Genomic DNA, 27,988 nt, shown 5'->3' with positions numbered 1-27,988 from the left:
TTCTGTTTCGGGGAGAAATATTTGCCTCCCCCCCTGCAAATTTCCGGGGAGAAGATGAGTGCTCGCTAATCATGCCTTGAGCTCCCGGCCGGCCTGGATGGGACGGCAGGAAGTGCCTCCCAGCTGTGTTCGGGGAATTCTCTCGGGGCGGGACAGCCCAGATCCTCCTTTCGCTTCGCCCCTTCCTGGTGAAGAGGAAGCAACTAGTCTGCGCTCACCGCCTGCTCGGGGGACGTTCAGTTGCCGCAGCGGCGGAATCGCAAGGTCGGTACACACGACTGGCCAGCCCACCCCACCCCCTGTCCTTGGGATCCAAACCAAATCGTAGCCTTAGGGCCCTCTTCTCGGGCGCCAGTTCCTCCCAAGAGCTGCAGTTCTTTCTTTCTGACAGTACAGTGGTCTCTCCACTCGGCACGCACATCCTCTTTGGGCTCAGCGCTTTCGCTTTGTTTTATTCCTTGTTCCCGGCAAGCCGCCGCCCCTCTTTTCTGTCCCTTTGCGCATTGTTGCACACGCCTTAAATCCGAGGTCGGATCTTCTGATCTGTATCTCCTGCCCTGTTGCACGTCCTTTCCCGGGTTTAATCCCTCCTCCCTCGGTTGTGGGCGCTCGGTTTGGGGCGCATCCTATCTGGGTGAGCTGAGCTCCATGCACACAACCCAAATCTGCTTCTTAGCCGTGATTGCTGCGGGGGTGGTGGCGGCGCTAGCAGTGAAGGGTAGAAATGAGCGTGGATTGGTTGCTGTTGCCGGCGGGCGGGGGAGCTCTGCTCGGGAGCAAGATTATGGAGTTATAGTATTATGTTCTGTTCGTGGATGCTCTTAAGAGGCGATCTTCCGGCGGCCTCTTAGCGCATTTTGCGTCTCCTTAGGAAAGAAGTAGCACTGTCCCCGTTTTCCTTCTGCACTGTTGCGTCTTGCATCATGGTTGGGAACATGAGGAGAGGCGTATTACAGAGCTAGGGTTTTCCAGTCCTGCATATAATTACAAGTCGAAAAGGAGGTGGCTGTTTCTTTCCCGGGATGCCATCTTGGGCACTGAAAATCCTTACCTGATCACTAGAACTCACGTGTGAAGGATGGGTGTAGGTGTGCTGCTCACGTGTGAGGGGTGGGTGTTCTCTTTCCCCGTTCTTCTTAAATAGAGGAATTGTACTTCAAGTGCCCCGGTCTTTAGCCAGCGCTTCCTCCTGCGTTTATTTTGGAACCAGGTTTTGAACCTGGTTCCTGGACAGTAGGGCACAGTGGGGTACTTTTGGGTCAGTTTGGCCTAGAAGCACAGCCCAACAGGGTCAGAGAGCAAGGCTTTTCTCCTGCAAACATGATGACATTTTCCCCCAGAGATAGATAACAAGCAGGTGAAGTGGTGTTATCTTATTGGACAGTGGACACATTTCTGCTGGTGTTGAAAGGGTGTTAATATTCCACTTTGGAAGTGGTGGTGCTCTCACAGAGCTGCTTTCCATGTTTCAAAACATCTCTAGTGGAAAAACAAGTGAGAGGAGCAAAAAATGGCTGGTGCTACTTCTCTTCTTCATACACCCAACTTCTCATTGAGTTCTGTACTGTAAAAATTGGTGAAGGGGGTAAGAATGTATAGTTCTGTAGTGGCCTATGATAAAAATATCATTTATAAAAATATAACATTTATTTTGCATTTTGCATTTTTTGGTTCAGAGCAGCTGTGAAAGGATTTGGCTAAAAATAATTTGGTTTCGTAGCTTGCTTCTGCTATAATGTAGCCTCCTTGTGTTTTATTTATTTCTTGAAAGTATTTCTGACTAACAACTGCAATAAAACAAATCCTGGCATGCTGGAAGGCGTGCTCTTAAATTGAGGAAATGCCATTTCTAGTGGAAAATAATTGTTTTCTAGTACTTTGACATTTTAAAACTGTAATGTTATAAACTTTTTGTTTTAACTAATGTTTTATTTTTTCTGTTTTTATTTTGTTGTAAACCACCCAGAGATGTACGTTTTGGTGGTATAAAAATATGTTATGTTACATAAATAAATAAATGCATACATGCATACATACTAACATTTGAGGCTGGAACTGATGTGAACGTATACCTACCCCCGATTTGTAGATCACTGATCTATACAGTCTGTATATATGAGTTGACTGGACCCTTAACCACACCAACACCTCTTTGGGTGAAGACAAACATAACATTAAAATAATTCACAGAGAATGACTGCCTTTTGGTGTCAGCCCAGCTTCTTTCTGGCTTTGCAACTGATTGACTGTTGTACACCAGTGAATCAAACAGTGGCTCATCCTTGCCCTTTTATGCTTCAGGTGAGCTGTCTGCTTATTTTTGTTCTAATCCTTTAAAGTGCCATATGCATGTTTATACATTTGTCCATTCACTTGTTGCCTTATAATTAGTAAACCAAAAGTGCAAAACTACTTTAGGGGTAAGAGTGGGGTTCATGGTGACATGGTAGATGTCCAACAGCTGTCCACAACTGATTCCTGTTGCAGAAACTGATCTTGGAGAAGAAAGGAATCTTTGGGCTGAACACAGTGAAGGTGCTTCTCAATCTGCCCCACTGTTTTAAAAATATTACATCTGTCTTCACCCTTTCCTAGAACCAGCCATTATTTTTTTCTGTCTCTCTCTGTGTGTGAGTGAAATAAAATCTTCAGAGAGAAGACAGGGTGCAAGAAGTGTGTGTGTGTCTGTAGTGTTGTCTGGAAAAAATAGCCCAAACCCCTGCTGTCACGAGAGAGAGCCATTTCTTCCATAGTTGTAAGGAACTAAATCCTACAGAATTTATTTCTCATCCATCCTTCATATCAAGGAGCTCAGGGCAGTGTCCATGGTTCTTCCCACACTCATTTTAGCCTCCCAATAACTTTGTGAGACAGGTTAGGCTGAGAGTTACTGAGTGGCCCAAGGTCACCCAGTGAGCTTCATGGCCTAGTGGAAATTTGAGTTAGTAGGTCTACAATCAGTTTTCCTTCAGCACAGAAGCGAGAAATTTTGAATGCCGAGACACAGTATAGTGGAGTCGTTAGAACAGGGCTGCACAGCTTTGGCTCTCCAGCTGTTGGACTACAACTCCCATAATATACTGTTGGCTGCTGTGGCTGGGGATGCTGGGATTTGTAGTCCAACAGCAGCTGGAGGGCAGCCCTGGATTTAGAGTGTCAGGCTAGGACAGGGCTGACTACTATACTAGACTGTCTCTTAGTATTCAAAATTCCTGTGCTGAAGGAAATTTGAATGCAGATCTAGCAGAACTCAGCCTATCTTTGGGTCCATGTCTTTTAAAGGGCTCATATGGCACCTTTTAAAAAGTAGTGGCTCTTTTATTTTTTGCAGGGAGAGAACAAGGGTCCATGTTCAGCCCTACATATCACTTATTCGTTAATTGTTGCAGATGTTTCTTTTGTGTCAGAGTGCCCTTTTGGAACAGAACCATTTCCGCATACCTTTTGTTATATGAGGCCTGCTGAGAACTTTTGCTAAAAGGGGTATATCAGTATTTTTCATAATTTAGTGAAGTTGCTGTGTGTGAATTTGCTCTACATAATTTTGGTTTGCACTGCTTTGCACACTGGAAATCTCAAGGTTCAGAATTCTCTTCCAGTTCACTTGCCACACCATCCAGTTGCTTCTATAGTTAGTAAGGAGAAGTGTGTTGTAGGCAGGGAAGTGGTGAGTAATTTGAGAACTAAGTCGGGGGTGGTGGACAAGTCACTTATCTTGTGTGGTCTGAAGTTAAAATTCACTCTAAATCTCTAAAATCTCTAAATCTCAGGAATCTCTAAAATTCCTGATATGCCACAACATTATATTTCAGTTTCTTGAGGCTTCTCTGTGAAATCATAACATCCACATAAAGAGATATTAATGTGCTGCTCAGACCTCTCACATGACCTGGTCCATGGTATGCACCGTGCCAGTAGACTAACAAATCACCTATTATTATTATTATTTCTTGTTTACACAGTCAGACAGGTGTTATTGACTGGTTTGTTTTATCCAGACATCGAGTCCTTCCCAAGGACCTGGGATGGCTGAATTTTATCATCAATACTGTTGGTTATTATAGATATCGTTGTTGTTGTTGTTATTGTTATTATTATTATTATTTTACATTTATATCCCACTCTTCCTCTAAGGAGCCCAGAGCCCACTACATACTTGAGTTTCTCTTTCACAACAACCCTGTGAAGTAGGTTAGGCTGAGAGAGAAGTGACTGGCCCAGAGTCACCCAGCTAGTTTCATGGCTGAATGGGGATTTGAACTCGGATCTCCCCGGTCCTAGTCCAGCACTCTAACCACTACACCACACTAACCTATGGTACAGGAGTTCTGAAGCAAGACTGTATTCACCAGGTGCAGAATTGTAATGGGAGAAATTGCATTTATGGTACTTCAGTTTTGTTTGGATCCCTTGAAGAGGCAGCAGCCCTGTTCTGAGAAGAATAGATAGTCCCACTATAAAGTGTACTTACTTCAGCAGATATATGTGATGCTTTGATGGCAGAATTTCCCACTAAAGGTAAAGTGTGCCATTGAGTCAGCGTCAACTCCTGCCGACCACAGAGCCCTGTGGTTTTTCTTTGGTAGAATACAGAAGGGGTTTACCATTGCCATCTCCCTTGCTGTATGATGCCTCTCAGCATCTTCCTATATCACTGCTGCCCAATATAGGTACCAGCAGGGATTCGAACCGGCAGCCTCATGCTTGCTAGGCAAGTCATTTCCCACTTCTTTGTAATTTCTGCCTCCTGAAAATTCCGTCCATTACGGCCTGAGGAGCTCTGATAATCTAGAATACTGGATGTTTTATTTAAGGATAATTTTGAAGCTGTGTCTGTCTGATTTAGACAGATATTTTATTTATGTATTTATATCTGTGTAAACTGCTTTACGAACTTCTGTTGAAAAGCAGTATATAAATATTTGTGAGATTTGTCCTATGTGGTAGATAACTGTTGCTATCAGGCTTCTATTGCACTTTGTGGTTTTCCTGGACTAGCAGAGTTGTGGGAGGGGCCCCCTACAGTTATCACTACCTTATTAATCTAATTCCAAGACTAGGTTTTTTCCAAGTTCTTTGATACTGGAAATTGGTAGGTCGTCTTAAATTCAGAATCCCCTTCCTTTTGGGTAAATACTGGTATAAGTTGTATTTAAATTGCATTTAAAAGGGGGTGTTTTCTATTTGGGTAAATGCAGCATCTCTTTGGGGATGACTGGCTTGCAGTAAGATCTGCTTACCCCAAAGCAAGTCATCTGCCACGGTTTTCTGGGCAAGATGCCTCTAATGTTGTGCAAAGGAGTCTTTGGAAATGAAGCCTGAGAAAACTATTTCTGTTCTTGAAGGATCTTTGGGCCTTGCCTGTCTCTCTGCCCAAGGGCAGCACAGGTCTGCCGCCTCTTCCCTTGCCCAGCTGACCACTGCTACGAGGGTCTCTTTGTTGTTTTGTCCACCCTGAATCCCAGATCTGCCACCTCGGGACCTTTTAATCCTCCGGTGAGTAACACAGAGCCCTGAGTCAGGTGCACGTTGGGAAAGGGTGGTCGCGGCTTGTGGGTGGAAACGATGTTGCAATCCCAGAGCTAAGAAAACCCCATTGTGAGTCAGCAGAGCCTGAGCGCCAGTTGCAGCCAGCTCTTTGAACTGCCCGGTTGCAATTCAGGGCTGCTTCCCAGGCCGTTCCTGCAGAACAAGCCCTGCTTTCTGCTTCCTTGCTCTTTGCAGGGCAGCCACAGGTAAGTGTGTGTGGGGGGGGTCACTTTATCAGCCGCACCTCATGGGCTATTGCAGCCATGGAATCTCAGGTTGGTGTTGGACAATGAGTGACATTCGTGGTTGGGATTTTTCTGACCTCATGGCTCAAAGACTCTTCTAGGTCATGACCTTCCACTAGCTCCCTTCAGCAAGTTTGCAGGAATGTACAGAGGAGTCCTGAGTGCTGCTCCTCCTTGAGCAATTTCTTCTCCCCACTCTTGTGAGTCGTAGGCAGGAAAGTCTGTCCCATCTGCCCTTGTTGCCAACTTCCTTTCTCTGTACATTCCTGCTCTGACCCCACCCTTACGGTTTCAATTTTAATTGTAGTGGAGAAGTGGTTACGAACCTTCTAGAATAAATGAGCATCAGCTCTATTTGTGTCTCTCCAGCCTGACTGACTGATTCTCTTTCTGTCTCCTCTAGCACCATGGGGACCATGTTCCGCAGTGAAGAGATGTGCCTGGCCCAACTCTTCTTACAGTCTGCTTCAGCCTATGCATGTGTCAGCGAGTTAGGCGAGCGGGGACTTGTGGAGTTCCGTGATGTATGTATGAGAGGGCTTAGGAAACCGTTCTGTGGGGCAGCCAGAGCGAACCTGTGAGCTCTTCTGGCCTTTGCAGCACAAGAGCTTGGGTGCAGAAGACTTGCTTTTATGTGTGGTGGTGAATGGGAGGTGGGAGGCTACAAATCCATGGCTGTCGTGGCTCTCTGCCTCCTAGCAGTGGTATCCTCTTTAAATGCTGTATATGTTTTCCCCCTACAACTATGAGGGCTAGCAACCTGAATAAATGAAATCTGCTTAGTGTGATTTTAAAGCCTTTAAAAGGCAGGGAGAGGCGCTCCGGCTGTGCTGCGAATGTGGTGCTGGCCGGAATGTGCTCATAAATGGGGCTGCATGGCCCCGTTAGCGAGCGAAATAATGCAGGGACATGGCTGGGGTGTGCTGCACAGCCCCTGAAGTGTGGCGGCCCAGGTTCTTCGAACCCATTCGCGCAGTGGTGACTCCGTTCATGATTTGCCTAAAGCCCTAAACTTGAGTACAAATAATATTTTTGGCTATGTACAGATGATTTTTCCAAGTTTTGTCAGAAAGTTGGGTATGCACAGAAGTGTCTCGTTTTCTTCAGGATCCTGGTAAAATTGACAAAGCAGTTTGGAGGCAAGGATAGGAACATAGGAAGCTGCCTTATACCAAATCAGACCATTGGTCCATCTAGCTCAGTATTGTCTATGCTGACTGGCAGTGGCTCTCCAAGTTTTCAGGCCGGAGTCTCTCCCAGCCCGACCTGGAGATGCCAGGGAGTGAACCTGGGCCTTGTGCATGCATGCAGATCCCCCCTGCCCCCATTGAGCAATGGCCCCATCCCCTAAGGGCAAATATCTGACAGCACTCACATGTAGTCACCCATCCAAATGCAATCCAAGGCAGATCTTGCTTAACAAAGGGGACAATTCATGCTGACTACCATGAGGCCAGCTCTCCTTCCCAAGACCTCTCAGAACGAATGTGGAGTAGAAAAGCACGTTGTACAATTCTAAAGTGCTGTGGAATGTGCTCCCTGTAGACATTCGTGGTTTAACATCTTTACCAGCCTTCAAAAGAGCCCTTAAGACACATTTTTTTAGCCAGGCTTTTAGTAAATTCTGAGTTTTAATTGCTGTAATTTCTGAATGTGTTAGATGTTTTAAATTCTTGGTTTAATAGCTGGTCTTGTTTGTCTTTGTTTTTGTGAACTGCCTGGAGCCTCTGGAGTCAGGCGAGATATAAATCAAATCAAATCAAATGAAATCAGTCAATAACAATACTAAAGGGGAAAGAGAATGGGTGAGCCAGAAAGAAAGATGTGGGTTGCCTGCTTCCCAGGGCAAAGGCAAGGCAACATTATCAGCTTCATCCTTGGTTAGATCTTCACTAGTGATGTGCCTCTTTTGCTTCCAGCTAAACCCCCATGTCAGTGCCTTTCAGCGACGTTTTGTGGGGGAGGTACGACGGTGCGAAGATATGGAGAAAACCTTCAGTGAGTGATATTCATGGGGGAAGGTGGGACTATAGCAGTCATGTGTCATACGTCAGGTACATATTCACTCTTGAATTATGGGGTGTCTACAGGGTTGGCAGTGAAGCCTTCTGAAGACAGCATGCCTTGCACATGCAAGAGTATGTGGAGACTGGACAAGGCTTCCCAGCTTTGACTATTCTGAAACTTGGACTCAGGCTCTCCATCATAATGAGATTGGATTATTAAATAAAGCGATCTTCTAGACAAGGCAGCCTTGTAGCTTCTTAATGAAATTTATCTGTAGTTGCATTTCCTCAAACAGCCAGCTTTGGCTGTCCTTGTTTAAAGTTAAGCATTTCAAAAAATGTGAAAGAGGTTAGGCAAGTGGTGGGCATGTGATTTCTGCTCTTCTCCATCTGTCTGTTTCTTGTTTCCTCTTCCCTTTTCATTAGATTGTAGGCTTTGGGTGGAAAGTCTGTTATGTACATTTTCTGGGAAATTTTCTTAGGCCTTAAAATTGAGGTCTGTTTAGCATGTTGGACTTATATTTAGTCACCAAAACGAAGGGGAAAAAATACTGGCTTTCATGCTGCGCAGAGAAATCGAGATGGTAACAGACCCACCTGCACCGCTGCAAGGGTTCAAAAAGCATACCCATTAGGGATCTGCACAAATTGATTTTTGCAATCAATTTGAGGTCAAATCGAATCAGCCAGGTTCAATTCAAACTCTAATCTGAAAACTTGAATCCGATCAGATTCAATTCGAGTTGGAATAGGTTTGAATTGGATCCAGACTGATTTGACCCATGTTTAAAGTTCCGGGGGCACCAAAGTGGGGTGGCGGGTAGGGCCCCATGGGTGCCACCTGCTACCCAAATTTCAAGGCAGGTGGGCATTTGGTTGATATTTTATGAACGCTATAGTTTTTAGTAATTTTTATATATAATTCTCTGAAATGTACCCATTGCTAATCCCATGCATGGCAGAGTTTGCAAACAGCTGCCAGATAGGATAATGATGGGGACAGGGAGAAAATAGCAATGCTGGCTGCTGGGAGGAGGCGCTGGCCGCCGGGAGGAGGTGGTAGGCCAGCTTTCTGGCAGACCCAAGGAAGTGCTGGGGGGATAGAGAAGGGGGCGGGAGAAGAAACGGGCCAGCCAGGCAGGGGGGGCTGAGAAGTGGGCGAGGAGGGAGAAACAGGCTGGGAAAGCTGGGCAGGCCAGCAGGGGAGGCAGTAGTGGTGGGTGGTTTGGCCAGAGGCGCAGATGCTCTGAGCCCGACCCAGCTAGTTTCATATATTTCCACCATAGGGAATAATGGGGATTTGAAGCAACTCCATTACTCCCCATTGGTTGCACCAAGGTGATTAAAAGTGGGTTAGGTGGTAGGGCATATTGGGTGCTAACTACCCCTCAACCAGCAAGGTAGTGGGGCACTCAGTTTATTTTTTAGGAATTTTTGAAGTGTTTAGACTCTTTGGTATGTAATGGATCCTCATAGGGATTCGTTATGAGGAAAAGTCAACTCATAACACACCAGAGTCTAAACACTTCTAAAATTGAACAGAATAGTGACCGCACATTTTGCTCCATAATTCCACTTCTACAAGGGCTGTAGCTTAGTTTTTTAAATTATTATTGAGAGCTGGAAATCTGAGGGAATGAATTAAGGGAAACTCAAATCTCGAATAGATTTGAATCTAATCTGGGAAGATTTGATTCGAGCTCAGATTTGGCCAGGGGTAACTGGGCAGATTTGTTTTGAGATCAAATAACTTGAATCTACCAGATTTGAGTTGAATCAATTCAACCTCGAAACAATTCACACATCCTTAATACCCACACTGCTAAAGGGGCAGGTCAGTTTCACACCTCTGAACTCCTGCACACAATCACAGGCTGCAATAATATTTCCATTATTCCCAGTGGAAGTATAATTGCAACAACAATTATACAGTGATCAGTGGCAGACCACTTGGTTTGGGATAAGCTGTGCTGTGGGTGGGTTTGTTACTGTCCCTTTTCCTCTGTGTGGTATGTAAGCTAATTTTTTAATCTTAAATGCTGTATAAATATCTCAAACATTTTTCAGTAATCAAAAGTAGCTGAAATTGAATATTTGATTTGGAAAAAGAAATTAACAATGCACAATTAATGTGGTTTAATGTTACATTCCAACATGCTCAGAGCTTTATTTGGAAATTACTTTTATTGAACTACTTGGAAATATTTTAAGGCATGACGGTTCAGTAGAATACAGTTCACTTACATTGTTTGTTTAAGAAAAAACACTGAAAACCATTAATAATCTTCAAGGAATAGTCACTTTTTAAAAGTTAATTACAACACTGAAATAGCCAATTTTACCTGGTATTGTATCTTTATTATTCTGATTAATTTTATGAAATCACTTTCCATAGAGAAATATAGTGGTGGAAAGATTTCCACCCCATATCATTGGATAAAGTCGATTCTACCAGAGTTCTATCCTGTTAATAGCAGGCGCTCTGGTCCCCTACTGGGCGCTCGTAGACTCAGTTGCTATAAATAGAATAATTATTTCTTTTTGATTTGGAAAGGCCAGAAAACTGCCTCTTCTTGCCAAGGGAAGCTCTCACAATATCACAATGATTAAATTCTCACATTTGCAACAGCTGACTCTTTCGGGAACTTCCTAACTTCTACAAGCTTTGCAAAAGCCTGAGAATTAACCAAGATGTTTCTTCAGCAGACCTGCCACAGCTTGTGGCCCATCAAGCCAAATGCAGCCTGTCAGCTAAATAGGGCAGCCTCCCAGGTTCTTGGACAGCACTACTTTTGCATTTAGGACATGAGCCAGCTGGGGTGGTTGCTACCATCCTGGGGTGGGGGTGGGGGTGGCGGTGGATGAATGCTCATTGTGATTTCTGAGAAGGTCAGCACCCCTAGAGATGGAAAATGGGTGACAGCATTGCAGTACTTTCAACTTTCAGTTGTCCTGACCATCAGGCCTGCAGGAGCCACTTTTGGCAATGCTCTCTTAAATGTTTTTAAAACAACTAACATTTTAGCAGTGTTGTCAGAGGAATGGGAATTAAAATTGGTAGGCATGTCCTTCCAAGTATACTCCGAGGAAGGAGTACAATGTTTTGTTCATTGTTAACCTAACCCCTGTACAAAAATGTCTGTAATTTTACCATCATTGTTTGTGGGGAGGAAAGAAGGGGTCGTAGCATGGTTGCACTTGCAGCTTCCTGTGTAGTGTTACCTATTTCCCACCTATAGTGGGGTAGATGTTGCTAAATAAATAAATAAATCACTTCATTTGTCCCCTGAGATGGTCCCGATGACCAAAATTTGTGGGCCTGGCTCATGGACTAAATCCCAAGCAGCCAGCAAAAACAGGAGGTTTTGAAGCTCCTAGTACCCGGTCATACATGGCTGGGAAGCTGTGCTCAACTCAGTGGGTGTCAGGCTGTGTAGGCCCAGTCTTCAGTGACCTTGGAAAGAGAAGGAAGTTCGAGGTGGTGGTGCTCATGTATCGCTTCTCCCCCTTCCAGCTTTCTTGGCACAGGAAGTAAGGAAAGCCGGGCTGGTACTGATGCCTCCTGAGGAGAATCTGCAAGCCCCACTACCCCGCGATGCCTTGCAAATCCAAGAGCAGTCAGAGACACTGGCACTGGAGTTGCGGGAGGTGAGCCACAATCGTGAGACGCTGGCTGGGCAGCTGCAGGAGCTGCGGGAGCACATTCAAGTGCTGCAAGAGGGACAGCGTTTCACTGGCCAACTGGTAAGTGATCTCCACACTCTGTTCCCTGTCTGCCTCTCTGGCCATTTGAAAGTTGTCCTGGTCCTTGAGGAGAAAGGGATGCAACTGAGGAGAAGCAGCCGCGTATTTTGCAAATGGTGATACTGAAGCTTCAAGAACTTAATCAGTTCAGGTGCGGAGCACCAAGGAAGGCTGGGTACAGGAGGCGGGGGTGAGTTCCATATGATGTGGTGAAACAGAGCCCCACTCAGGGTGGCAAACAGAAGTGTAAGTATCATGAAAGAGAAGCCTGCTTAGGATTGCCAGCTGTACAGAGGCCCTTCAGACTATTGTGAGGCTTGTAATGCTGTCCAAAAGGAGTCCTTCAGTATATCCATTTTTAAAACATGTTACGCAGTGCCGATCTAGATGTACACTATTCCTTCATTGGTCTTAGCCAGGCTGTAGTAAGAAGCAGATTTACTGAAATTAATCCTGGTCTCCCTTGGTGGAGGGAAATACCCTTGGGACAGGGGTTCTGAAACTCTGCCATTGTGACTGAGGAAGATTGGAGGAGTTGTCCAACAATATTTGGGGACCCAGGTTTGAGAACCCCTGCCTTGAGGGAATATTTGTGGAGGGAATGGCTTCTAATTCTCTGCCTTCATGTTGTGCTGACAACTGTTTAGGAGCGAAATTAGACAGAAGGGGAGCCAAATACTTTTTGTTGTGTTTATTACATTTGTTTCCTGCTTTTTGAGTGGAGTCCCCAAAGTAGCTCACAACATTCATAAAGTGCAAAATAGATCCATTAAAAACATTACACTTTGAACACATAAGCAAAAATCCTATATATGGAAAATGTTTAGTTCCTCTGAATGTGGAGGAGGGGAAGGGTAGAAGAGGCAGCTCTGAGCTGAACCAGGTATGGGGGTATGATGGTGTCTTTGCCTGCCTGCCTGCCTCCACCACCTGGTTCCTTCACAGGCCAATTGGTCTTACATGGCCGCTGTAGGAGGGGAGGGGACAGACCTGCTGACCAAGGAACAGATGGTTTCTTTGCCTCCCTCTCCTGGTTCTCTCTCACAAGGCAGATGGCCAAATGACCAACTTCTGCACATATCTGCTCCATTCATATATAAAGTAGTATGGAGGGATGCTTACTTTTCAACAATGAACAGTGCGAGTGGATGAGGGGAACTGAATTCTGCCCACCTCCCTTGCCTCTATCAGAAGTTAGCTAGGCTGGAGAGAGAAATGCTTCAGGTAACAAAGCACAATGAAGGTGAGCAGTGTTCCCTCTAACAGGGATCCCCAGATGTTGTTTACAACTCCCATAATCCCCAAGCAAAGGCTATTGCAGCTGGGAATGCTGGGAGAGGAGACCTGGTCTTCTGGTAGCAAGCATGACTTGTCCCCTTAGCTAAGCAGGGTCTGCCTTGGTTGCATATGAATGGGAGACTTGATGTGTGAGCACTATAAGATATTCCCCTTAGGGGATGGAGCCGCTCTGGGAAGAGCATTTAGGTTCCAAGTTCCCCTCCCTGGCAGCATCTCCAAGATGGCTGAGAGAGATTCCTGCCTGCAACCTTGGAGAAGCTGCTGCCAGTCTGTGTAGACAATACTGAGGTAGATGGACCTATGGTCTGACTCAGTATATGGCAGCTTCCTATATTCCTAGTCAGCAACTTCTGGTAATCCTTGTTAGAGGGAACACTGAAGGTGAGGCAAGAGAAGAGATTGCTTTCAGCTTCCCTCACCTGTGTGTAGTTTTTGAGTTAAAATTTAGGCACCCCACCAGTGTTCCCTCTAACAGAGATTCCCAGATATTGTTGACTACAATTCCCATAATCCCCAAGCAAAAGGGGATTCTGGGAGTTGTAGTCAACAACATCTGGGAATCCCTGTTAGAGGGAACACTGCACCTCACTCCCTCTCATGTTTAATTCCTGCTCCTTCAAAGGCCAGTTGGTCTTCAGACTTCATCCTGAGTTTTAATTATTGCATCTTGGCAACATTAAGTGTTTTATGATGTTGAATAGGAGGAGGTCGAGTTGGTGGCCATGGAAATTATAGAAGGAAATTAACAAGTTCTGCTGCAGTACCCAATACTCGTTTCAGTCTCCCCTCCCCCTTCATCTTGCCATCAGGTGCCTTTAGGTTCACCAGTTCGCCCCCGTGCCTTCTCTGACAGGGAGCCTCTTCTGGACCCATCCATGGCACAGCGACTTGACCTCAAAATAAAGTGAGTGGTGGAATAGTAGTCACTGGAGCGGGCAGAATAAAACGTCTGTGGGAAATGAAGCTTTCAGGGTGAACCAAGGCTAGTGTTTCAGGATGAGAGCTCGCGTAGTACAGTGGCTAAGACTGTAATCCTATGCTAGGGTGAAAGTTCCACAGGATTTAGTAGGACTTACTTCTGAGTAAACATGCATAGAATTGGACTATAGGAATGTGAAGTGAGAAGTCCCCAGTTCAAATCTCTTCTCAACTATGGACTCACTAGGTGGGCTTAGGAAAACTGTTGGTCTCTCAGCCCCCCACCCACCTGCGTTATATGGAGGTAATATTTACCTACCTTACAGGGTTTTTACTTGTTTGAAAAGTGATATCCCACTTCAGAGCCCAAGAGGTTGTCAAAGTTGATTGTAACAGATCTTCGCAGTCTAATCCACATTAAATTCTAGTAAAAGGAACACGAATAGTTAGGTGATAAGATTGTTCACAAAGAAATTCCTGACACTGGTCTTTCCTGAGCACTGTTTGGTGTACTCTTTGGCTGCTGCCCTCTAGATAGTAGCTCCTGCATTGGACCACTGAGGCAAAGCAGTAGTAATGCTAGTTTTACCTTGAAGGGTTGTTATAAGGATTGCTGTGATAATGCATGTGGACGTATTTGAATAGTCTAAAGGTTAAACATACTTACATACAACTTGGTTTTTGTTTTGATGTCCCTTCCTCAAAGACACCGCCCCCTGGCGCCCCCCACCCCCACCCCCCGCCATCACCAATTTGAAGGCCCCTCCAATAATCTCATCTTAAAAACCTGTATTAGAGCCTGGAACTCAATGAGTGTTTTCTATTTTCTCTCCTTCACCTCCAAGCTTTGTGGCAGGTGTGATCCACCCATGGCGAGTGAGTTCCTTTGAACGGCTGCTGTGGCGTGCATGCCGTGGCTACCTTGTTGCCAACTTCACGGAGATGCCTGAGCCCACAGGAGACCCAGCCAAGGTGAGATGGAATGCAGAAAATAGGTGGGAAGGGAGGTTTAAGTGACTGACCCTAAGGGGTTAGAGGGCAAGGGCTGGCCGTGGATGAAGGCCTGGTGTGGATGAGTGGGTGGGTGGAGTAGAGTGACTGAGGGTGGGTGGAGTAGAGTGAGAGGCAGCTCAGGAGGCTGCATCTTCTGAGGTCTGGCTTAGAAGAAGGCCAAAAGGCGCTTCTCCTGCTCCTCTCGGTGCAGAGGCTTCTGGGCAAACCTGTGCTCTCATGTGTAGGGTGAGAATGTCACCTGGGTCATCTTCCTCATCTCCTACTGGGGTGAACAGATTGGGCAGAAAATTCGCAAGATCGCTAACTGGTGAGTGCCATGGGTATTTTATTTTATTAGATTTTTAGATCGCGTCTCACCCAGTGAGTTCAAGGCAGTGTACAGCATCACATATACAACTGCTAATGTTGCTTTTAGATGGTTCTGAGTGTTCTCCCTCATGTCAGTTGATGACTGAGGTTCCTTTCCTCCCCTGCCATGACTTTATTTTGCCCATGGCTTATCATTTTGTGGCACATGCTTCTCCAGTTGTGCTGTCGTTGCATCCCAAAGGCAATTTCTCCCCTCTCCACTAATCATGGGCCCTGCATTGTCTCACCTTTTGCTCTTGTTTGAAGCATGCTGTAGCTTTTTACCTGTCCAAGAGTACTGCCCCTCCCACTCCAACATAGTTCCTTTGGTGTGTTCCTTACTCCACTGATAAACAATTGTCCACAAGACTAGGGAGGCAGCTCTGTTGGTCTTCACAAACTGGCCAACCAAACAATCACTCACCCTTCAACAAAATGCCCTCTCTGGGCCACTCTCTGCTCCTACCCCACCCTGACCGCACATATGTGCTCCCTCTTTTTGCCCCTCTCCAGCTTTCATTGCCACCTGTATCCATATGCTGATAAGGATTCCGAGCGCACTGAGGCATTGTATGGACTGCGCACACAAATTGAAGATCTAACCACGGTAAGGGGGTAGGGACTGCTTGGGTTGGGCTGCCTTTTGATTTGAGCACAGGAAGTTGGCAGAGAGTTATTGAGGAAGTTGCTCTGGGGGAAGAAAAGAAAATTATGAGGGTGTTTTCTGGAAAATGTTGTTTCAACCCAATATTTCCATAAGATGTTTAGTTCTTCCTTTTTAAAATTTCAAATTAAAATAGAAAATCACCAGTGTTTGCATTTAACATACTTCCCTCCCACCCCAGACCTTTCCCCTCCAAAGCTCTGGGATAGAAGGGCAAGTTTTAACCTTTTAAACCCTAAATGGCTTGGGACTGGGTTACCTGAGAGAGTGCCTTGCCCCATATGTCCCTACCCATACCTTAAGATCTTCTTCAGAGGCCCTCCTCCAGGTACCCATGCCAAATGAAGTGAGGTGGGTGGCTACCAGGGAGAGGGCCTTTTCAGTGGTTGCCTCCTCAGTGAGGTTTGCCTAGCTTCATTACTTTGTTCTTTTAGACACCAGGTAAAGACCTTTTTGTTCACACAGGCCCTTTAAATTTGGGTTTTTGGATTTGTTCTGGTTTTTAACTAATTTTAAAATGATTTTAAAGCTTTTTTTGGTATTTTCTTTTTACATTTTTTGTTATGATTTAAGGTGTTAAGTGTTTTTATTGTAAGTTTTAATCCTCTGTTGTGAGCTGCCAGAGAAAATAGTTAATTATTATTTGCAGCTCTCTGCCCTTGTCCCTTGTGTGCAGTTCAGTGGAGTAAATTTGCTCCATTGTCTTATAAAGAGAATGTAGTTGGGGAACCTTAAGCTAGGGACCAGTGGACTCCCAACCCACCCCCAAACCCTGTGCTTTTGACTTGTATGGGGGGTGTCAATGAGAACTAAAGCTTTGTTGACCCTGGGAACAACAGGATCTTTGGATCTTTGTGCAAGTGTCCCCCCCACCCCCATGGCTTTCTTAATTGCAGTCTTGCAGAAAATCAAATTTCAAAGCCGGAACCACTGTGCCTGTCCTGTGGTGACATGTGCAGCCCCATTCACATGACAGGTTTGAGAGCCACTGCTCCAAGCAGTTCATTCCATTGCCAAACTGTTCATGGAGTGTGAAGTATGTTCTTCAAATATAACCTGAAATCTGTGGTCTCACTCAGCTCTGTCCCAAACTCCTCCTGCAAATAGGTATTAGGCCAGACGGAGCAGTATCTGGCTCAGGTGCTGGCAAAGGTGCTGTTGGTGCTGCCTGCTTGGCAAATGCGGATACAGAAGATGAAGGCCATCTACTTCATCCTCAACCAGTGCAGCTTCAGCATCACTGACAAGTGCCTCATTGGTGAAGTGTGGTGCCCTGTTCGTGACCTTCCTGCTGTGCAGCTGGCCCTGCGCCAGGGATCGGTAGGTGCTGTGGAAACTCTGCCTCTTCGCCCCGTCTCCACCCCACCCGCTGTCCTCACTCTGTACTGCCTGTGATGGCAGTGAGTTCTTGGCCAGGACCTCTTTTGAGGTACCTTCCAGTTAGTTCTTCTGTTGTTGCTTGATTTGCATAATATATGCAAGTTGGAGAATCCCAGGCTTTCTTGAGACTGAGTTGGGATTACGCTTGGTGCAGGCTTGCACCAGAGTGCATGCGGCTCTGGATTATTAGTAGATGAGCCGGCAAACAGCAGTCCAGGAAAATGGATAAAGAGCTGTGACAGGCACTGCAGTTCCATGCCTGACAGCTGCAAACTATTGAGACTTCAGCAGGCACCTCCTACACATTGCTTTCTGAAATCGTGAAGGCTAGAAAGGTCTTCTTTAAAAACAACAGACTGAGCTAAGATATGACATTGTGCACGTTTGTGTAAAAATTAGCATGCATTTATTTTAAAGATGAACCTGGGGACAGTACCCCTTCAAATGCAGGATACAGATAGGGAGTGCTGCTGTATGTGCATTGAACATAATGTGTGATTAACTGTGAACACAGATCTGCCCATGTGTACGCTGTCTAAAGATGGTCTGTGTGTTGAAGGTAATGTGTGGATAGGGCTCTAGAGGCCTTGAAAAGGGGCTGCTGTGCATACATGCTTTCATGTTAGCCCTATAGGGCTGCAATCACAGTGTCCCCTTCCCTTACCCCAGCTTGTAACTTACTACTGGCTTGTGTGCCTATGGGAAAGTATTTGATTGACAAATCATGCTGCAGTTCAACGGTTCATATAGCTTTCTGTCCATTGCTCAAGAGGAAGAAAGCTAGAACTGTCCAGGGCCATTTCAGGCCATGTGCCCGGTTCCCGGTCTCCTTTTTAAGAGCTCCTGGGTTTGTGAGGGGGCTTGAGGCTCCTGAACAGCCTTGCCTGATCCTCTCTTCCCCCTTACAGCACCAGAGTGGTTCTGGAGTGGAGTCTTTTGTACATCGGATCTCTTGCACTGAGCCCCCGCCAACCCTTATTCGCACCAACAAATTCACCGTTGGCTTCCAGAACATAGTCGATGCTTATGGGGTGGCCAGCTATCAAGAGGTGAACCCAGGTGAGGAGGAAGCTTGTTGCAACATCCAGCTTGCCTTCTCTCTCAGAGGCATATATCGTTGTCTTGAGAGAGGGCATTAGGGTACAACCTTGTGACATTGGGGACAGTTCCCCCATGTGTTTTCTGGGCTGCCTTGCTGGCTGTGGGATAAAGAAAGGTGGGATTGTGGGGTGGGGTTGTGTGTTCACAGTAGACCAAGCAGAGAGGACAAAGGGCTGGTGATATATTGGGTTTGTATCCTACCTGATCAGTAATGTTCCAGATGGTTTACAGCTTTTTTAAAAAAGGAAGGGATTGTTATGTTTTGGGGCTGGCTTATGTGGAAAAAGCAGCTGGCTGAGGTGGGGGGCATGTGTGCTTTCCCTGAGCTTCTTATATGATGCTGTGTCTGCTTTGCAGCTCCCTACACCATCATCACCTTCCCTTTTCTGTTTGCTGTCATGTTTGGGGATATTGGCCATGGGCTACTGATGTTTCTCTTCGCCCTGTGGATGGTGCTGACTGAGAACCGCCCCAGCATGAAGAAAACGCAAAATGAGGTGAGTTCTGAATTGAGGTGGGGACAGCAAGGGAGTGCATCTTGGCCAGGGAAAGCGGGGGGACCCATACCGTTGTAATTCACCTTAAGAACTCTCCTCCACTACATGGCTTGGCTTCTTGTCCCCCACAAAACCAAGCATAATGGAAGGAAAATATACAGTCACAACTTATTGGATTCAACCCAAGCAATGAAAATTTCTAACAGAATCCAATTAAAGCTTTGAGCCACTTATATACTTGCATAAATGTATTTATAAAATACCATACATTTAGTACACACAACTCACTATTTTATATATGTATATGTATATACACACCCACCCAGAAAACTCTGCTCATATATAAATACATAAACTAAGCTGTTCAAGAGTGAATCCCAAATAAGTTCATATAGTAGGATTTACAAGAGTCACATAAAGAAATCCCGAATACTAAGCATAGCTGTTCCCAGCATAAATAAGGTAGTTAGAAGATGCTGACCAAGGTCCGACTGTAAAATGTCCAAAGTGAATAGCCAAAGGAACTCTTAACTAGAGGAACAGTATATGGTTGCCTGACATGTTTCAACCCCGTAGAGTAATCTTCAGTGGCACCATTCTAAATTAGTAGTTTCTCTTATAAATGCTTCCTTGTAATTACCTGGCCTAATTGCCAGAAAACCATCTAAATAAGCGTCTCCTTATAATTGCTTCCATGTAGTAACTTGGCTTAATGGAGAATGGAAATTCAGATATCCCAAACCCTGTGGAACTCCCTACATATCTTTACTTCTTGTCACCCTCCCCCAGATCTGGCAGACATTCTTTGAAGGTCGCTACCTCATCCTGTTGATGGGTGCCTTCTCTGTCTACACTGGCTTCATCTACAATGAATGCTTCAGCAAAGCTACCAACATCTTCCCATCTGCCTGGAGCGTCGCTGCCATGGTCAACCACTCAGACTGGAGGTATTGCTCTGCCTGTGCCCTAGACTAGTTCTGGCTTCTTTCTTCCCCCCTTCCTTTGCTAGATAATTTGTGTACACTGAAATCCTCTTTCTCTTGACAGTGGGGAATATTTAGCTGAACACCCTGTCCTTGCTCTGGACCCTAATGTCACAGATGTCTTCAAAGGTCCCTATCCCTTTGGGATAGACCCGGTAAGTATTGCAAGAGCACATCTGTGCTAAAGCCTTCCATTAATTTGATAAGGGACCTTCATAATTGCTGCTTTTGTGCGTTTCAGATTAGGTGGGGTGAGGGAGGAGGGTGTTTGTTTATACCTGAACCATTCTGAGCAAAACCATTCTGAGAAAACCTTAGGATTTCTTGAGGGAAGCACTTTACCTTCCAGTTAGCTTAGAAGTCCGGATATGACCCTGGATCTACCAAGATTTTAGCAGATGGGTTTTCCTTTTGACTTATTTCTATCCCACCTGCCCCGGCCCCACACACTGCCAAAAGAGGTCATCACTGTTTATATGTTCATGTGTGTATGACTTTTCTCCTCAACCCTTGTGAGTCAGATCTGGAGCCTGGCCATCAACCATCTCAGCTTCTTGAACTCCTTCAAGATGAAGATGTCTGTGATCTTGGGGATTGTGCACATGAGCTTTGGTGTGTTCCTGGGCATCTTCAATCACATGTGAGTGTCCAGCTGGCCCCCTGCCAGCTCTTCTTGTGAAATGGCTGGGGATCTCAGTGACTCCATTTTAGACTAGTTATACATTGTGCTGGGAATTCCATCTTGTTGCTAGTTGCCAGTAAAGAGGGCTCCCCTGCTAGTCTTATGAACTACTCCTGTTGGTGATGGCTTACCCCTCTCTGTCTACCTTGCAGCCACTTCAAGCACCCAATCAAGATACTCCTGGTCTTCCTTCCAGAAATCACCTTCATGTTGGCACTCTTTGGCTACCTTGTGATCCTGATCTTTTACAAATGGGTGGTGTATAATGCTGCTAATTCCCGGTGGGCACCCAGCATCCTCATCCACTTCATTGACATGTTCTTGTTTGCAGAGACTGATGGAAATAAGCCACTTTATGAACACCAGGTAATTGTTTTGTGGAACCCTACTTGTTCTGCTTGACCTTCTACTTGGGAAGGGCTCCCTCCTGGAATTCATCCAAGGCATCCTCCCTCTTTTTACTACTGGTCCTGTTTTTTGAACCTGAAACTCACTGTATTCATAGAAGGTGCAGAACTGAGTAGGGCAGCATAATGACTGCTCCTACTCCCTGAACTGAGACAGGACCCTCTGTATCCACATGTCCCAAACAAGTTACCCACATCATCTAGATTACACTATGCCCCAAGTAGCATACAGTAGATGTGCAGAAGTCTGGGTGGGTCAAATCAAAGATGCTTACAAGAAAAGTAGATTAGATGCCATTTAGATGCCTTATGTCTGGTTCATACATGCATGTTCATCACTTGATAACTTGTCACTTGATGACATGCTGCTGAATTTGTGAATGGCCTTTTTTGAAAAATGTGTGTTTGGAGTGAGATGAAAGTTCTGTCTATAGTGCCTGATCTGTGATGGATGTTTTACTCATGGAAGTAATCACTTGATGCTATAGCCATTGAGAAATTAACATGCATGTGTGAACCAGCCGTCAGACTCAACAGAAAGGCATAAACCTACAGGGGCACCAGTCAGATGGACTTGGGAGAAAATTCATTTCTGGGCCCCAGATATGGTAATCAGTTTTGAATCCTGAGTATGAAAGCACAATTTGTTTATTTTAAACTTTTATATCCCACCCTTCCATTAAGACCCTGAAGGCAACTAACTGTAGTTAAAATTGCAATTAAATAACAAAGTAAAAAATCCTAATGAGAGAGCAGAATAAAACCAACGAGGATAAAAATGTCACCACAAATCAAAGGCCTAGCAATAAATGAATTCCTTTGCACAGTGATAAAAAGCCATCAGCTGTCAAGAGCTCTCTAAACTTTTTCTTGGTTATCCTGTCCATAATCTCAAGTGTATTTCTGTCTGTCGTTATAAGATGATTTTCTGTGTTGACATTCGATGTTCTTCTTTACATTTGCTCCAGTCTGAAACTGCCCTTTGTGAATACAGATAATTAAAACTGGGCAGAGTAATCCAAATATTACCAGAGCCTTGTGCATTCCTGATGTTTGCTTGGTAATGCCTTATTCAATACAAACTAAGATTAGTGAGGGTGACCATTTGACCCTGGGATATTATTACCAGCTTTGTCTCCTTAATTTCCAGCTGAAGAGAGACACGGCAACTTTTTGATTTGTTCAACTGCAAATTTATTGGCAAGACAACATAAAAATAACCTGATTGGGATGTGGGAAAGATCTCCACTAAAGCCCATCCAAAACAGGATTGAGGCAGAGTGCAAGAAGGGGATGGAGGCAGGAGAGGATGCTGTACTCCTAATCTGTATCCGGCTGCCTTGTGTATCCGTTTGTAGATCAAGCCTGCAATCCCACCCAAGCAATACTTATTTTTGGCCTTGTTAGTTGGCACCCGTGCAGACCAGCTCCAGTTTGTCTCAGGATATTCTGAGTTGGGATTTAAGAGATTGCAAAACCTTTCCCCTTTTGGTTGCAGCGGACGGTGCAGTTCGTGCTGGTGATCGTGGCTGTAGCCTCTGTGCCTGTTATGCTGCTGGGCATGCCCTTGTACCTCCTGAGCCAGCATCGGCGTAGGGCCCCCCGGCACAGGGTAAGATCCCCTCCCTGACGGGGCCCATTGCCAAAGCCTGGCTTTCCACCCCAAACCATCTTGCCAGGTCAGCAGCTGTGCAGATTCCCTGTCACTGAACTCTTGAAGATCTTAGCCTCCTTGGAAGCGGTTTCTAAGGCTCAAGAATTGAGTATGGTGCTGTAGCTCAGGGCAGAGCTATACATGCCTTATATACAAAAGGTCCCAGGTTCAATCCCTGGCATCTGCAGTTCAGGTAGTAGATAATGGGAAAAACTGCTGCCTGAGACCCTGGGTGGGACATAGGAAGCTGCCATATACCAAGTCCGACCATAGGTCCATCTAGCTCAGTATTGTCTACACAGACTGGCAGCAGCATCTCCAAGCTTGCAGGCAGGAATCTCTCTCAGCCCTATCATGGAGATGCTAGGGAGGGAACCTGAAACCTTCTACATGCAGAATGAGTGGCCCTGTCCCCTAAGGGGAAGATCTTACAGTGCTTACACATGTAGTCTCCCATTCTTATGCAGCCAGGGTGGACCCTGCTTAGCAAAGGGGACAAGTCATACTTGCTGCCACAAGACCAGCTGCCCTCCCATGGCAGCTGCTAGCTAGTGTATTAGCACTGGTATAGATAAAGCAACGATATGACTCGCTATAAAGCACCTTCATGTGTTCCTGTGTCTGATGGCTGCTTAGATGTCGGCTACTACCACTAAGCTGAAGGTGTGTGTCACGGGAAGTGTGGCAGGGCTGGGACACTTAGGGGACAGCTGAACTTGAGTCATCCAAGGGGGGAATGTGGAATCTGGGCATTCAGGGTTACAATGGTTGGGGCAAGGCAAAGCGGTGGGTCGCCCTTTTGTCGGCACGGCCCCTTCCTTGCTGATGGTGATGTGTTCTGGGCTGTTTGCAGCAGAATCCCTCCAGCACAGATGAGCGGCAGCCTTTGCTAAACGCAGAGGATCCCAAGCCCAGCAGCTCTGTGAATATTGCTGAAGATGACCTGGGTCGTGCAAAACCCAAGCAGGAGCCGGAGGTAATAATCTGTCTGGGGAGCCAGACGTGCTTCTGGAATTGGCCTTGAAATGTATGGAATAAGTGAGTCAATATGTATATAGGGTCAGAGGCTGAGTCCCATTGCTTAACTTCATTAAAAAAAAAAAAAAAAGAGGTGCAGAGGCTTAAGGATAGAAGCTAACTCCTCTAAGCTGAAAGCCCTGCTTCCTATTTTCCAAATATGCAAGAAGAGGCTGAAGTGTGTTGGTAGTGAGGGTGGGGGACTGCATTCTACATATACTTACGGGCCCTCATTTATTATTGCACATCTTCTGGGACTGAGCCTGGAAGTAAAGAGGTCCCAGGGATAAATACTGACTCAGACCTTGCTTGGGACCAAAGAGAAGGACTTAGCAAAGTAATCCCAGTTCCCATCTTCTAGAAGACCTATCTAGACATCATTCTGAATTTCAAAGGTATATTCAGAAGCAGTTAGGTTTGTTCTCCATAAGAATGATGGCTAGAAATGCTCCAAGACCTCAAATTCTGTAATTATGCAGGAGCTACTCATGCGACAGGCCATATAGTGCAGTATATTCTTGGGTCCCCTTGGGAGAGAAGCCTCACAATGTTGAGAGATTATTGGAGCCTGTGTTGCATGTACAACAGGTTGATAATTGGAGATACCCTCTTAGTGGGTTCCTGAGCAATAGGCCAAATCACACCAATTGTGCTCCAAGCACTGGGCTTGTCCTTGCTGCATTTCGGATGCTGAGTAACTAAAATTGGCCCCAAAGGTCCAGGCTTTTATTACACTGGAGGTTCCCATGTATAAACCACTCAGAGATGTGTATATATTGGGTAGTATAAAAATAGGTTAAATCAATAAATGGAAATGATTGAAATTCAGTAGCACCTCTCCAGAGTTGCGAGGGTTATTGGAATGAAAGGGTAGAGTCCCAGTGACTGTCCTCCTTGGTGCAGTGTTCCTGAGAGGTGTTTGCAGGCTCTTTCAATGGGAAGACGCAAGGAAGAACAGAGCCCTGGGATCTGGCTTAGGGGTCTGGTTTGTCTCTTCTACTTCTTTATGGTTTCCTTAGATATACGTTTGAGCTGGAAGATTATTAAGGGATTTCTATGTCCTCTTTCCCCCCTTCTGAGCCCTGCCATAGCTCAGACTTTGTGGAAGCAGCTTCTAGTGACTGAAACACTTGCTGGGTTCTAGAGCTTATTTCTCCCTATGACAGCGAAGCCTTGCCTACAATTCTGACCCTGCTGATGCCCCGATTCTTGTCTCTTTCTACTTCAGTTTGACTTCTCTGATGTGTTTATGCATCAAGCAATCCACACCATTGAGTACTGTTTGGGTTGTATCTCAAACACTGCGTCCTACCTGCGACTCTGGGCTCTCAGCTTGGCCCATGCACGTGAGTTTTTGGAGGTGGAGGCGGGGGGGGGATGTGTGCAGAGAACATAAGAAGAGCCATGCTGAATCGGGCCCAAGGCCATTCTAGTCCAACATCCTGTTTCCCACTTTGGCCCACCAGATGCTTCTGGGAAGCCCACAAGCAGGAGATAAAGGCATGCCCCCCTCTCCTGCCATTCCTCGCCTGCAACTGGTATTCGGAGGCATCCAGCCTCTGAACCTGGAACCCAATGTGGCTGTTATAAAGGCGTTTCTAAAAAAGCATTATAATAGTATTAGTTTTATTTTCAGTCTCCTTCCTAATTATCTCTAGTGTGGCATTTGCCTTTTCACAGCTGCTGCACACTGAGCTGACACTTGCAGTGAGCTGTCCACATAGAGCCCAAGATCACTTTCCTGGTCAGTCACTGACAGCTCCAACCCCATCAGTGTATATGTGAAGTTGGGCTTCTTTTTGTCCCAATGTGCATCACTTTACACTTGCTTACACTGAACCGTGTTTGACCCTTTGACGCCCACTCACCCAGTTTGGAGAGGTCCTTTTGGAGTTCCTCACAATCTGTTTTGGATTTCACTACCCCAAATAGCTTGGTGTCATCTGCAGATTTGGCCACCTTGCTGCTTACCCCCAGTTTCAGCATTGTTTATGAGTAAGTTAAAAGCACTGGTCCCAATGCAGAGAACATGAGGAGCAGTTTTGGTAACAGAGGGAAGAGGGACAGTGGTGAGCAGATATGTTGGCTGGTGGGTATCTTTGAAAGTTGGTCAGGACAATAGCATCAGCCTGCCCTGCCTGTGACTGAGAATGAGGGCACGCACATCCCATCCCCCTGCACATTGTTCTGCTCCACATCACCATCAGGGGAACAGAATGTCTGAACTGCCCACGTGAGCAGGGGCAGTCTGGATGTTCTGTTCCCCTCCACTTGAGTAGGTGGAACAATATGGTGTGGGGTGTGTGCGTGTGCATACACATGCACACCCCTTGTTCTCATTTGTGGGCAGGGCTGACAGATGGTTATTGTCCAAACCAGCCCAGTGACCTTTGGGGAAAAGTACTGGCAGTGGTTGTGTGTGTGAAGTGTGAGAGGTTTGCATCTGTTGGATCTCTAACCACTGTCCCTTCCTTAGAGGTTTCTAGTTGGTGGGGGAGGGAGCGAAAGAGAAAAGACCATCAGATTGTTCCAGTGGTCCCTGACAGTCCTTGCTCCCCATCCTACAGAGCTTTCGGAAGTCCTGTGGACCATGGTTATGAGGAATGGCTTCCATATGAAGCCCTACGTGGGTGGGGTCGTCCTTGTGCCTGTCTTCGCATTCTTTGCTGTTCTGACTGTAGCCATCCTGCTGGTGATGGAGGGGCTGTCTGCTTTCCTACACGCCCTACGTCTGCACTGGTGAGACCCTTCCCCTTTGTGCATGTGTGCACACACACACGCACACCCAGACCCCTCTGTTGGTGAAGCATAAACGTGCTCTGTGTTTGTGATCTCACTTGGCATGGTTTGCCAGGTATTCTTGCTCTGAGACCCAGTTTGGTTGGGGGCACTGGTGAGGTCCTCATTGCAAGGCCTGGATAGTTAGGCTGGGAGTGGGCAGGAGGGACCTGGAATGCCAGAGGACACATCTCTGGATGCCATTTTAGATGAGGTGGGCATGTTTCAGAAGCTGCATGGTCTTGGGGCTGGGGATAGAGAGCGTATGAGAAATAGTATTGAATTTTAATCTGCTTGGCCATAAGCCATGTTGGAGTTAGGCCTGGGAGACTCTGACAACTGGCTTTTTCTTTTTTCTTTTTAGGGTGGAGTTCCAGAACAAGTTCTATGCAGGTGCAGGCTACCGGTTCAGTCCTTTCACCTTCACTGCTGACACCTGGGACTAGGAGAAATATGACTGCTTCTCCCCTAATGTCCGATGTACTGTGCCCTCATGAGCCAGTGTGGAAAACAGATTGGCTTGTGCTGGTTTTCTTATTGGGGAAACTATCTTCTGCTTTCCTTTCTCCACCAGTTGTGCCTCCTCTCTCCAGCCAGCAGGTGTGGCTGTGCTTCTATACCCCTCCCTGTCTTCTTTTTTTTCTTTTTGAGGGAGAGACTGCCTGCCTAGTCCCCATCTCTCTGTTCAGTAGTAAAGCATCATTGGGATACTGGTTTTCAGATGAACTCCTCCTGGAGTTAAGGGAAGGATTTGCAGGACTAATTCCTGCGTCAAACCACATTCCTTCCAGTACTTGGTCCATATGACTTGCTGCCTGCCTTATGTGTATCTCTGCAGCCTAACAGATGCTTCTGGGTAGGAATGGTAGGTGACCTTCAGGAACAGCAGGATATGAGCAGCAGCATCTTTATGGTTTTAGAAAGTCTGTCCTTATGGGTCACCCCTCTTCATCCAGGAGCAGCTTTGCTTATTCACATCGCAGACAAGAGGCCCAGCCAGGACACTTACCCTATCCATGTTTGAAGCCCCCCCATCAGTCTGGAGCAGGGCTGCACAACTTTGGCCCGCTAGCTATCATTGGACTACTGACTCCCATCATCCCCAGCCACAGTAGCCAATAGTGAAGGATGACTGGAGTTGTAGTCCAACATCTGCAGGAGGGCCAAAGTTGTGCAGCCTTGGTCTGGGGGCTACACTTGATTTCCGAGTGTGTTAATTTCCAGACTGGGGTCTCTCTCAAAGGGTTTGCTTCTCTGCTAAGATACCTGGCTTGGCCTTGCAACCACCATAAACTCGATTTAGAGGATCTCTCTGCCTGTGCTCACAAAGTGGCTGGCTTGCTTGTTACTAACCGAGGGAAAGGAACTAATGTGGCAAGGAGTGCCCTTTCTTTCCTCTTCTGTGCCTTTGTTTGCCAGCTCTTGGCAGAGATTCCAGGAGTGGGGAGAGGCCAAGTGATAGCAAAAGCAATCCCATGTGAGCCAAACGTACAGATCTCTGGGTTAACAGAGGAGCTCCTGCCCTGCAGAGCAAACATCTCCCATACAAGGGCAAGGAGATCCGAGCAGCACCCTTGTCTCATCCTGCTGTGCTCTGCATTGAGGAGAGGGGCCCTGTTATTCAAGCCGGCTCCCTAGAATCCCGGGCTAGAAACCTCTTAAAGTTTATTACCCTCGCAACTAAATTGCACAATTAAAAACAAAATGATCTAACTCTCCCAC

At 46.1% G+C, this 27,988-nt stretch overlaps 1 protein-coding gene across 7 annotated transcripts; it reads left to right on the top strand.

The window, feature by feature from the left end:
• The first annotated feature begins 44 nt into the window (after nucleotides 1-44).
• Nucleotides 45-27,979, top strand: TCIRG1 (T cell immune regulator 1, ATPase H+ transporting V0 subunit a3). Of its 7 annotated transcripts, none has more exons than XM_053287243.1 (21): nucleotides 45-264; nucleotides 5,346-5,496; nucleotides 6,178-6,298; nucleotides 7,694-7,772; nucleotides 11,295-11,524; nucleotides 13,633-13,727; nucleotides 14,587-14,713; nucleotides 14,980-15,062; nucleotides 15,617-15,710; nucleotides 16,875-17,087; nucleotides 18,056-18,206; nucleotides 18,606-18,745; nucleotides 19,535-19,692; nucleotides 19,793-19,883; nucleotides 20,250-20,368; nucleotides 20,563-20,776; nucleotides 22,316-22,429; nucleotides 23,328-23,447; nucleotides 24,717-24,834; nucleotides 26,056-26,227; nucleotides 26,631-27,979. In XM_053287243.1, exons 3-21 carry the CDS (start codon nucleotides 6,182-6,184, stop codon nucleotides 26,710-26,712), a joined length of 2,517 nt encoding a protein of 838 aa, XP_053143218.1. In that variant the 5' UTR covers nucleotides 45-264; nucleotides 5,346-5,496; nucleotides 6,178-6,181; the 3' UTR covers nucleotides 26,713-27,979. The 7 variants fall into 7 exon arrangements, with proteins under 7 accessions (XP_053143218.1, XP_053143215.1, XP_053143216.1 ...); XM_053287240.1 differs by having other exon boundaries at nucleotides 23,325-23,447; XM_053287241.1 differs by lacking the exon at nucleotides 45-264 and adding an exon at nucleotides 2,207-2,301 and having other exon boundaries at nucleotides 23,325-23,447.
• The last annotated feature ends 9 nt before the right edge of the window (nucleotides 27,980-27,988 follow it).

This window comes from Hemicordylus capensis, chromosome 1 (assembly GCF_027244095.1).
Source record: "Hemicordylus capensis ecotype Gifberg chromosome 1, rHemCap1.1.pri, whole genome shotgun sequence".
NCBI lineage: Eukaryota > Metazoa > Chordata > Lepidosauria > Squamata > Cordylidae > Hemicordylus > Hemicordylus capensis.
Note: the sequence above shows the minus strand (reverse complement) of the source record. Positions and strands in the feature narration are given on the sequence as shown.